Consider the following 12,459-nt stretch of genomic DNA (forward strand, 5'->3'; position numbering starts at 1 on the left):
ATTAATGGGTTCAGCTTTGTTTTAAGCATTGAAAAGTTTTGTCATTACATGCAATAAAGATGGTATTAGAGGAAAGGAAAATAGAATTTATGGCAATGATTGCTGTTATGGGACACCAATACATTTCCTTTTTCTTAACAGGAGAATCTTGGGGCTCAATGTAGGGAATTCGATGATGGTAAATACAAAATGTGTCTCACTACATACAGATTCTGAAAAATAAATTTAAATCTCCCATTTATTGTATTTCATCTTATGCAGTTTTAAAACAGAAAAAAATATCAGAATTAGTTTAAAAAAAATGATATCTTCCATCAACAGCCCCAATTTATGACCAATTTGTCTGAACTTGCAGAGCTTATATTATATGATTTATTAAACATTATCGTAGCTGCATACTACCAATTTGTCAAGGCAAGAAATATTTTAATAACCGTATAAAGTATTTGTCGATATTGATCTTTGACTAAACTGGGAAATGGTTTCCAATCAACATAACTTTTAGTCTATGTTCTCTGCAGGATCTCAGTCATTAAGAATTGTCTCTAGTGCAGGATTCATTATATGAAATGAGAAGAAAATGTCTGCATTGATTACCATTGGTGTCAACAGAATAAGGCTCTTCCTCTCGTAATAGGACAAGTAGGGATGTCTGATATCCTGGATCATGTCGGAAACTACATTTTCATTTCTTGATTTATACGTTTTCCGTCACTGATTTATTTGCTAGAGAATAATTGAACAGTCATTACCAGAATCAATCTTCTCCAAGCTTCCTATAAATTAACAATTACTTTAGAGGTTAAACAGTCATTGCCGAAAACAAATCAATACGCCTTCAAAAAGAAACTGCCCAAAAATATTTATAAAAGTTTGTTGAATTTGAATATGGACAAGATACACAACTATCATATTTTGATAAAAGGATTAACTGGTCTGTCGTGATAATCAAAGGTGACGCACCTGAAGTAACACCTGATATAAGCCACATATTTCTATCTGTTACACTCAAATATGCCTCGGACTTGGTATCTATTTGACGTAACTATGATAAAGTACGATTAGACCTTTATTCTGGACATTGTAAGGGCAGACTACATGTAGCTCAAAATTTATATTTTATTCATTATGACTTTGAAATTCCCCTAAAAAGACCAAAGGATATTTACAAAACAATAGTTAAATGGATGGGTTTTGATCAATCTCTTACGACTCATTAGAAGTTAGGCATGTTTTACTGTTAGGTATTTAAAATATTTGAAGACAAATGAACTTGTTACAAAACAATTACAGGTCCACAATACAATATGAATCTTCCCATTATATTAAAATATGTGCTATATGCATATTTTAGCCTTTTTTGGCCTTCTGTTTAAAAAAAAGTTGTTGAATCATTCTGTAGACAAAGTACATCTGGTATATCTAGTCCTGGATTTCAAGTTTTTTTGTATTGTGGTTTGTGGATTTGTTTTTTTTTTAGTCTTTTTTAAGGCTATAGTCTTGTTTATCTGTCTGGGTAGATTTCCATCTTTTTTACTTATTTTGTGGCATTTAGCATCTAATACAATAAAATAACAACTCATCTTAGAATTTTATGAATGTTTGCAACAGAATTAAATGAATTCCTTTTACTTGCAGGATCAATGTCAGAACTACATCAGATTATATGGAAAGAAGGATAACGGTGATGTCTATCTCTGTGGGACCAATGCATTTAAACCAAGGTGTCGAGTTTACAAAAAACAACCGGTTAGTATCATACACAACCTTGAAGAAAGCGACTTCAGAGTATCATGCAACAATTTGCAAACAGTTACATGTATAAGAAAAAGACTGCTTGGTTAAAAAAAACTTTCATTTATTTGAAATACAAATTTGTATGTATTTATTTGAATACAAAAGTTCAAAATAGTATGTGGATCTAACGTTCTTAACTATAGTGCATGTACAAAAATGGGTTAGAATAAGACTACGTGAAAACTGACATGTAGTTCTGTGTTGTGTTCCAGTTTTAATACCAAAGAAAAAAAAATAGTATCGAAGTTTGAATCACTCATGATGAGTTTGCATGAAAAAGTTTGAATTGAATTAAAATCAAGTCCTAATAAATTTTGAACTGCATCAACTTGGTTTAATAATAACCCACAGTAGTATATTTACTGATTACTACCTTTGATAAATGTGACATTTGAATTTGTTTTGACACCTGACAGTAAAATGATTGTTTGAAACTGTTTAAAGGTCAAAATTCATACCGACAGTTTATCTGATAAAACATATATTGGGGGGATTATTATGAAAATACTTTATTTACACAAAAAAATTAAGTGGGCCTCATTGGGAATTGATAAGAATGTGCAGGGGAGATATTTTATCCGAAAAAATGAAATGGGATCAATACTACTTAGAAAAATCTATAATCTTGTCATTTTTTGACTGTCAATTAGATGTAAGTAAATCTTTCTGTCGTAACAACAAATATATATGATATTTTTAGGACGATTCCTTTAAGATGGTGACCGAGGAAGACGGTGTTGGTAAAAGTCCATTTGATCCTATGCAGAATAGTACAGCTGTTTATACAGGTACATAATGAGAACAAATCTAAATATAGGTTATGGGTAAATCCCCCAATTTCTGGGGATGGATTGAGCTTATGACTTGAGAAAGTTTTTTCAAGAAACTTGTTGTACTAATTCTTATGTGATTGTCAGAAGTATCCATAAAAAAACATGAAGTGTAAAGAGGGGTCCAACTGACACACTACCATAACTTCTATATCAATAAAAGCCTAAAACTTTAAATCATTATAAATTAGCTCATTATGTAAATCTATATCAGATATTAGATAACAAATGTAGTATCATTTGACTTCCGGTAATCAATCTGAAAACTTACTCTTTTTTGTTTAATTTTGTATTTCATTCTCTTATTTCACTATTTATAGATGGTATGTTATTTTCTGGGACAGTCGCTGATGCATCAGAGAGAGATCCATTAATCCTAAAAATACACCAGGGTTCAATGGTACGAACAGTGCAACATGACTCCAAAGTAGTCAATGGTGAGTTTTATGCCGCAGCAGATTTTTTTTTTAGATTTATTGACCATTTATGTCTTTGCGGCCCTCATTAACATTTATGATTTATGTATTTCATATGATATTGTTAATTTATAAATAAATAAGCCGGTTTTCTCTCATTCTAAAGGACATTTAATATAATTAAGTGTCCTGACTTAAATATCATGCTTTTGTATAAAATTCAGTCACCGATTTAATATTTCTCATCTTCACTGATTATCATGATAAGTTTACTTTATTTCTACGGGAAATTATATGTTGAATAACGGTGTATATTTCTTTTTCTTTAGATCCAGACTTCGTGAGTTCGTTTGACATTGGGGATAAAGTTTACTTCTTCTTTAGAGAGACTGCCGTAGAACATATCAACTGTGGAAAGGTAAGATATCGAGACATGACATTAAAATTATTTTGGGAAAGTTGAATCATCCTGAATATAAAACTTACTAATCATCTTGATGATAGATGTATAAAGAGTAGAACAAAATTATTAGAAATAAAGTTTATAAACCTAAAGTTTTTTTAATAATAAATTATTTTTCATTTCAAAATGATACCTTCTTTGGTTTTGATTAACATTTAAGTGTTCATAGTCTTGGTCAAAACAAACTTATGAATTATATGTTAATTTACTGACAACTTAGTTCATTTTAGACCTTATATTTTAGGCTGTGTTTTCCCGAGTGGCTAGAGTTTGTAAGAACGACAAGGGAGGCAACTACCTGATGAAGAATTTATGGACATCATTTTTCAAGGCTAGATTGAACTGTTCTATACCAGGGGAATATCCATTCCATTTTGACCTGATTCGTAAGTTTAATAATTTGTAGCCTGTATTTAAATGCGATTGTATCTTCTTTATGAAAAATAATATAAGAAGACATATCTATATTGTCTCTTCTGTTTGTTTATAACTTTATCAATAGACTGGGGATTAATTAAGATTGATTTTCCGATAATTGGAGATTAAATATTGATGTCATGAAAGAAAATTGGCATCCATGTTTTTGAAAATTTCAGCATTTAAAATTCAATTGATTTGTATTTATGTCTGGTATAAATATGTGAATTCTTAGTTTCTCAGTTTAAAATACATATTGTTTTGACTTTCAGAATCAACATCTGACCTTGGCCAGGGAAATCCTATGTCTACAACTCATAGTGCTAATAGAACTGATATGGTATATGCTGTTTTCCAAACACATCCTAACAGTGTACGAGGTTCAGCTGTTTGTGCATTCCGCTATTCCGACATTGTCAAAACATTCCAAGGAAAGTTCAAAGGTCAATCATCTCCGTCCCACAACTGGTTGGCTGTTCCACAACAAGAGACACCAGTACCTCACCCAGAGCAGTGCTCCAATGATACTCATCAATTAGGAGATAAGGCTTTGAATTTCATCAAGAGTCATACATTAATGGATAAAGCTGTGCCTGCCGCTGGTGGCGCCCCCATTGTAACAATGCATGGAATTAAGTAAGTTGAATTTCAAATTCTAAGAAATATTGTAACAATGCATGGAATTAAGTAAGTTTTATTTCAAATTCTAAGAAATATAGTTTATATAAAATAAATGTCTATATTCAAATAACAATGTTGATTAAACAAGTTTCAGGGTTATAATAACTTATTATTTTTTTATATAAATTTGATTTATTCAGGTACAACATTAAAATTTTCACTTTTTATTGAATTTAATTGAAAAAGTATAAATTATTGCCTTATAAAACATCCATTCATTTGCATTTTTGACTTTTTTTTAGTGCCCTGTTTACTGCTTTGGCTGTTGATTGGCAGGTCCATGCAGCCGACAGAAGATACTATGATATCATCTTTATAGGCACAGGTAAGGTTTTTAGTAGTTTGTTGAGACCCCTCATGTAATTGAAAAAAAATCACCATATTTTATTTGAATTTGAATTATTATCCATAATTTAGGAAAATGATTTATAGACCAAATTTGAATAGTGAAAAGAAGTTTTTAGCTAAACAGGTGTGTCAAATTTCTTTTTTATTTAAAAAATTCTTTCAATGCAAGATAAGTGCCCATTATTAAGATATAGAATATATATATCAATGTAGAATAAGCATGTAATGTGTTTAGAGGTAAACATATTTCTATAATTTATGCTTATTACGTAAAAGATGAAACCTTTCTGAATATTTATTGTAGCACTTAAGGAAAAAAATTGTCACTGATTTAGAAGTTTTATTTTTGTTGGACTGAAGCCAGGAAAAAATGTTATTGAACTTTTTTATTGGAATTTATCCAATATTAATTGTTTGCAAAGCTAAACGATTTCATAATAATGTTTATAATTATTAATTAGATAATAAACTGCTTGCCAATATTTTTTTATAAAAGAGCATTAAATGGGTCAAACAGGTTTTAAAAAGTTCACTAGTTAGAAAAATATTGAAAAACAATCTTTAAAACAAAACTTGGGCTAATCGGATTTATCCATAATCATGCATTGATCCTTACAAATAAGTTCACTTTTCTTTTCCTTGCAAAAGAATAACAACACGAAGTGTAATATATTAATTCAACATTTACATGGACTGTTTTTGAAAATTATTTTAGTTTAATTGGAAATAATTAGGTCTAATTTCCTGTTGTAAACATGCAATTATTCGGTACGCCAAAAGTAAATTTAAATGGTCAGCTATGATAACATTTGAATTGTAAATGTCCTTTAAACAGTTTAAATTAATTCTATAAACATTATTTTCTCTTGTACAAATTGATGTCATGCTACCATTATTATGACAATGTACAGGGTTTTTTAAGGACCATCTGTCCTGGTTTTAACATGTGTAGACATAGATATGTAATAAAACACTGATTGATACAAATCCTCTATTTTATTTAATTGTATGTATAAATATGTAATTTTGATTCTTGCTTTTTTTCTCAGATGACGGAAGAGTTCTGAAGTCAATAAATAAAGGACACGGAGCCAAGGTCGAATCTGTTATCATAGAGGACATTCAAGTCTTTGAGAACAAAGCACCAGTCACAAGCATGAAAATCTTCAACCAGAAGGGTGTAAAGAAACTTATTGTTTTGTCTAACTCAAATGTAGCTTCTATCCCCCTCCAAAGATGTGCAACGATGAAAACTTGTAGAACTTGTATTGGACTCCAGGACCCATACTGCTCTTGGAGTAATAATGAGTGTGTGGCAAGTGACCGAGGATTTGAGGGCATCCTGACCGGTCATCATGAGAATTGTGGAGTTGAAGGTTGGTATGAGTTGTAGGGAATTATTATTTTGGTTATTTTTTTTATCATTATCAAAGTTACAATGGTGATTTTTATAATGTATCATTTCATTTTATTTCCTTTATATGTTCTGCTTTTAAACATTTGTTTGATTATTATTTATTCTTTGAATTTTCTATTTGAGTGAAATTCTTAAGCATGTTTTGGTTTGATGTAGTACATGTGGAGTTTGGTTTTTATATTTGTTTTTGTTTTCCCTTCTGTCACAGACACCACGACTGTACCTACCAAGTCAACTACTACCACTACATTAGCCCCTCCCACAACTAGTCAGAAGCCTTGCGAGTGCAAGTGTGAATCCCCCAAAAAGGATGGTCTACAGTCAGGACACAATGTTCCAGACAATTCTGAAGAAAATGGTTAGTGGAGATTATAAAATATGCTACAACTGTTTCCGTTCCTTTTCCATGCTGAAATATACATATATTATCTATTTAACTTAGAAAGATATATATCGTAAATATAAACATAATACTTCTTATTTCTGTTATTTAAATTATATGCATATATTTGTATATGTGCTTCTTGATTGTTGTTGTATTTTATGTGAATTAATCTCTTTCTGTTATCTTTTATTATTGCATGACATATTATTTAAACATTTATTTTATTTCTTTGAATTTAAGTTCGTTTTTTTTTTAATCTAACTCAAAGATTTTATTTTCCCCAAATATTTCGCTTGTCCATCTATAAGTCCATTTTTCCTCAAGAAAGACTTTATTTTTTTAGGAAATGAAGGTTCCCTCTTAAGTGATGAACCCTTGTACCCCACTGAGGAACCATCTCATGGGGACAAAAAACCTCTTGGTAAGGATTCGCACAATTTCTTATATGTCACTTCAGCTGCAAAAGCACTTCATTACATCAGCTCATTTCCTGCCTAAAACCAGAAATCTTTTTGTGACTGGTTATCCGCCAGTCTCTTGCTTTTGTCACTTCCTGTACTCATGTGTTGTTATTCTAACTTGTCTCTCTGCTGTAGTGTATTAGTTGCTTTTCTAACTAGTCATTAGCTGCTTTTCATACAAGTCATTCATACCTGCTTATCTATGTAAATTCCTCAATAATTATGTGCTGTATCATATACTAGCATTACAATGTATATTTTCTTTTGAAATGGTTACAAAGCTCAAGGAAGAAATTCTGGAAAAAAATCAGAAGACTTGACCTCAAGTTCTTTTGTGTATATGTTTTTGTTGATTTACTTCTTTTGTTTTAATTTTATTTTGGTATTTTTTTACTAAATTTAAATGACTTGTTTATTGTTTTGCACAAAAAAATACTACATAACATTCAAACATTTGTCATAATGACATAGCTTTTCAATCTTCAACCAAGAAATCAAATTGGAAAATTGGAAAAATATTCAAATTCTTATTTCATGTAATTAAAGTTTTTGGATTATTATATTTTAAGTGAAATGTTAAAAAGAAAGATAGCAAAGTAGTGAACATATTATTATAATCTCCTGAGCTTTGTACTTATTTCTTATGAAACAGAATACATGTTTTGTATCTTGCTTTGATTTTACGTCATATAATCAGTATATACATTATCTAACCAGATTATAATTTATATAGCTTATTTAATTTTCTTTGCATTATTTTTTTAAATTTTTTAATTTTGAATGAGTTTTATTTTATTGAATGAATTAATTTGCATCTTATAGTTTCTCCTATTAGTTTGTTTGCGTTAATTTGCTATTATTTGTTATATATTTTGGTTTTAGTTGTCTTTTCTGAACCTTTGTTCGGAACCTAAAATAAGAAATACTAAAAGCATGGAATGATGGAATAAAACAGTTCATTAGCTGTATTTTATAGTCTTCAAAAACCAGTTGAATGATGCATCTTGACAGCTTTTGTCTCAAATTGACTTAACATTTAACCTCTATTTAAAAAAAAACTTGATTGGTTCAAAGATTTTATTGGTTGTTTACAACTTTGATGAAATTTTCATTATAATTTTTTGTTTGCAATAATTAATGTCTTTCATTTTTCTTACAGTTCCTAGAAAAGAAGAAATGACAGAGAAAAAAGAATCGTCAATTTCAGCAGCCGACACTGCAATTGGAATTGTTTGTGCTATAGTATTGTCTTCAATCATCAGTTTCATCGCTGGTTACAAAGTACATTCCTGTAGAAAGGGAGATCAAATGACTGCAAACCCAGGAGAAATTTATGGCACTCTAACGAAAAATCATACAAATAAACTTCTGGACAATAAAGAACCAAGATATGTTAATCATTCAGACCTTGAGCGAAATAACTCAGTAAAACAATTAAATTTACTTGTGAACATTCAGCCTAAGGGCTCAAACCTTCCCAATGGAGGGGCACCTGCAAAGACAGTAGTTAACTTAACGCAACCACTTCCAGACCGAACATACGTGTAGTAGTCTTGTGTATTTATAGGATTTTTTAATTGTTCTTTATTACACACATAGTGCTGTGATACTAACGTCATGTTCCAAGTAATTCCGGGACCAGGGAAAAGAAGGCCAGTTCATGAACTATTTTAAGCCTGAACAAATTACTGACTGTGTTCATTACTTGTGATACGGAGACTGAACTACACATTCCAAATGTTTTACTGCCAGATTTATAGTGCTATCAATTTGTACATACACTTGTTCATAATATGTACATACAGACCAGTATGCCAAAAAAACAGTCATTAATGGTATGACGTAAAATAGGGATTGAACTTTCGAGGATATCCAACAATCATATCTATGAGATAATAAAATTGTGCAAATCAATGACACATGGGCCAAAAATATGAGGACAACGTTATATAAGATAAGGAGATGATGTTGCCAAAGATTATAAACTAGATCCTGTGATGTTATACGAAACTTGGATTGGAAGATGTTTTTATATCTAGAACAATGATATGCAAAACCTTCCAATTTAAAAATAAACTAATGTTCGAATACATATTATTTATAGGGCAGCAATTGCTATGTAAAATGAAAATGTAGATAAATTTTATATATATATAGAAAGGCAGTATTTTGCATTTTTAAACATAAGCCAGTTCTTTTATCGAACCTTTCCCTGTTTAAAAGAAGAAGAAACAAACATCAAATCTGATGCATACAGGATAATGGCCAAGCAAACATGGACTAAATAAACAAAACTAATGGTACATTGAAGTTTTCAATTATACTCAAAAGAAAAGCCATTTAATCTATATAAATGATCTCGTAGAATAGGCATACAAGTTTCCTAAATCACAAGTTGTCATGGTGACAATAAAACAAGTTTCTGGTGTGATCAGATTAACATAAAAAAGGGATAGACCCCAATAACAGAGTAGTTTCCCTTGGTTTGAACGACATTGCCTGGTTAGAAGATTTAGTTAGGTTATTGTAGAATTAGTTTTAGTAGATTTTTAAAAAAAAATGTATATCTTCCACTAAATTCACTTCAGCAGCCTAATTGGGGGTTCAACTTTAGAAACAGAAAATGTTATTAAATTTTTTTCACAATCTGAATATTTATGTTAACAATTTTTTACATTCAACATGCTATGAATGCAAAAAAACGATTTAAATTTGTGAAATTTTCCTTTAACTTTTTTGGTTCAATGTAAAAAGCTGTTTAGATAAGTTAGACATAATAAATACTGGAAGAATAAAAAGCTTATGATCCCAACAGATTCTACCATTTGTGTTGCACAGTAGACCTGTAGTGGGGAAACATCTGTGGAAGATAGTACAACAGGAGACAAAAAATAGAAAAAAGAAAAGAGAGAAAAAATGAAGAAAAAAAATAAATAACCCAATGTAGCAAAGTAGAAAGTCACTAATCGGGCATAATGATTTTGATTTTATTAACATGAAGGAAACTTGTAGTAGCCTTGTTTGTAAATATGTATATTTTTAAAAAGTAAACTGCCAATGAATGTTTTTATCACATGTATATGTAATATACAATACACCTTGATCATATGTTATGTTTCATCTGTTGACAGAACTTTATGTATTGTTTTGTCCTATGTTGACATGGCTTTAGTTTACTGATTTTCACTTCCAAGCATGAACTTTTAACATTATTTTCAAATTTGAGTAAACAAATTGACAATAAGAATTCAAACAATCAAATTTAATGCTGAAAAGATACAGGGAAAAAAGATAATTATATTTTGGAAAAGAACAGAAGAAATTGAAAGAATGAAAGGTTGTGATACTATCGGGAAATCAGTGAATTAATGAGCTATGGACAATTAGGTTGTCATATTATATAAGTAAACTTATTGAGATGTGTATATTTTCATTCTGAGATATTTAATTATATTTATTTAAAAAGAAAGCTTTTGCCGAATATTTTACCAAAAGATTTTAGAAGAAGTCTTAATGTTAATTGTTTTATGGTATACAACATTCAAGTGTTAATATAAACGTACAATTGTTTTTCAAAGGCTTTGATAACCTATATTTTATTTGCAATTTTGCATAGCCTTCGATTTTTTAGGTATTCCTAGTTATTACCCATTCAATGACAAGAATGAACGTAAAATAGTTGAAAGAATATAGTATTTTGTTTCATTAAAGTGAAATAATTATCTACTTAATATATTGGCAGACTTGGAATTAATTTCCCACCTTATAATAGCGGTCATACAGTTTCACATTTAATCATCTATATTACATAGAATCACGCAGAGTTAAAACTTTTGCACATCGATTCAGTATATATCACGATTAGTTAATTCCATCAAAAGATCACGTATTCAAATTTCATCAATAAGATTTTAATTTGCTTTTACTCTCATCCATTCTCCATTGAATTAAAAAACATTTTATAATTCTCCTTTTTGGTCATTTGTAAGTTTTTCCAATTTTTTCATGTATATAAATATATGACAGGAATTGAAATTTCAAAATTTCTTCCATAAGTGTTTGGATTATGAAAAACAAATGTATTTTGTCATTGGATTCCCACTTCAGGAAATAAAAAATATTATTTTAAAGTCTTTTTCTTAAAGTTAAATATAAATCAAATTTAATTGAAATCTCATAGTTTTATAAACGAAATAATAATTTTTATTGAAAAATTTTGATCCCAACTACCAAACTTGTTAGATAAACAGTTTTCTAAACTTATTTAATTTTAAATTTTATGCTGGGGCTACATTTTTAACTCCTGTTTTTTTAATGGGAAATTCTTTCATAATTTCCATAGAAATGGATTTTTTTTTTTTTTTAACTATTTACATTTTGTGTCATTTCAACTAGAAGTTGAATCATTTCATTTAATAAAGTCATATATTTCCATGCAGCCTCATATCATTTATTGTTATAGTCATGGAAACTTGTTATGAACGTTTTATTTTTATATATATAGTGTAAATGCCTGTTCTGTTGTTGAAAATTTTATTGTTTTTTTGTATAACAGTATTTACACAAGCTTCAAGAAATGAAGAAAAGAGTGGCAAAGATTTACAGATTGTGTAGTTAAATAAAAATCTTTTTTTTATTTTTTTTTTTATTTAAATGCACAACTATTTAACACATTTATTTAAATATATTTTGGCCAGTATCTTAGAAGAATTTAATTTCAAACTTTGCAAACCAGAGTGATTTCTGAACAACCATGTTATATTAGTTGAATGAATTGAATTTTCCAAGGTGCTTTTTACACCAAAAACTATAAGAAAAAATCCTTCATGTGTCTTAATTGGACAGAGTTATCTATCCTGACATTTTGTCTAAATTGGAAAGAGTTATCTATCCAGACATTTTGGAGTGAACAACAGGGTTTTTTGTTTGTTCTAAACTATAAGTATTCTTTCTTTCATTTCTTGTTAGTTTTGGTTTGAGACAAAGAGTTGTTATACCATTTGCTTTATCATCATGAGTTTAGATTTGTCTTAAACGAATATATATATATTATGTATTATATTATTACAACAGAAAGATATGAAAATGAATGAAAAAAGAATTTAAAAAATATTAAAAATAATAATAAAACAACAAATTTGTTTATTATTCTATTCATTCTGTTACACAAAGGTATGAAGAATGGGTTGATATTCAATGAAATTGGTGCAAGGATTTAAGAATGCTAATTATAACAACCCAAAA

At 29.3% G+C, this 12,459-nt stretch overlaps 1 protein-coding gene across 8 annotated transcripts in view; it reads left to right on the forward strand.

Annotated features, from left to right (window-relative positions):
• Positions 1–12,011, forward strand: part of LOC134715124 (semaphorin-1A-like) — an 82,449-nt gene extending 70,438 nt beyond the window's left edge. For 6 of the 8 annotated variants that reach the window (XM_063577056.1, XM_063577058.1, XM_063577060.1 and 3 more), the window contains 11 exons: positions 1,639–1,749; positions 2,498–2,585; positions 2,948–3,064; positions 3,373–3,461; positions 3,751–3,892; positions 4,196–4,559; positions 4,847–4,929; positions 6,002–6,328; positions 6,578–6,727; positions 7,098–7,175; positions 8,375–12,011. In XM_063577056.1, the coding sequence (XP_063433126.1) occupies positions 1,639–1,749; positions 2,498–2,585; positions 2,948–3,064; positions 3,373–3,461; positions 3,751–3,892; positions 4,196–4,559; positions 4,847–4,929; positions 6,002–6,328; positions 6,578–6,727; positions 7,098–7,175; positions 8,375–8,763 (1,938 nt within the window). In that variant the 3' untranslated portion in view covers positions 8,764–12,011. The remainder of the gene's footprint in view (positions 1–1,638; positions 1,750–2,497; positions 2,586–2,947; positions 3,065–3,372; positions 3,462–3,750; positions 3,893–4,195; positions 4,560–4,846; positions 4,930–6,001; positions 6,329–6,577; positions 6,728–7,097; positions 7,176–8,374) is intronic. The other 2 variants (XM_063577062.1, XM_063577063.1) reach the window with 2 other exon arrangements.
• The last annotated feature ends 448 nt before the right edge of the window (positions 12,012–12,459 follow it).

This window comes from Mytilus trossulus, chromosome 4 (genome assembly GCF_036588685.1).
Source record: "Mytilus trossulus isolate FHL-02 chromosome 4, PNRI_Mtr1.1.1.hap1, whole genome shotgun sequence".
Taxonomy (NCBI): Eukaryota; Metazoa; Mollusca; class Bivalvia; order Mytilida; family Mytilidae; genus Mytilus; species Mytilus trossulus.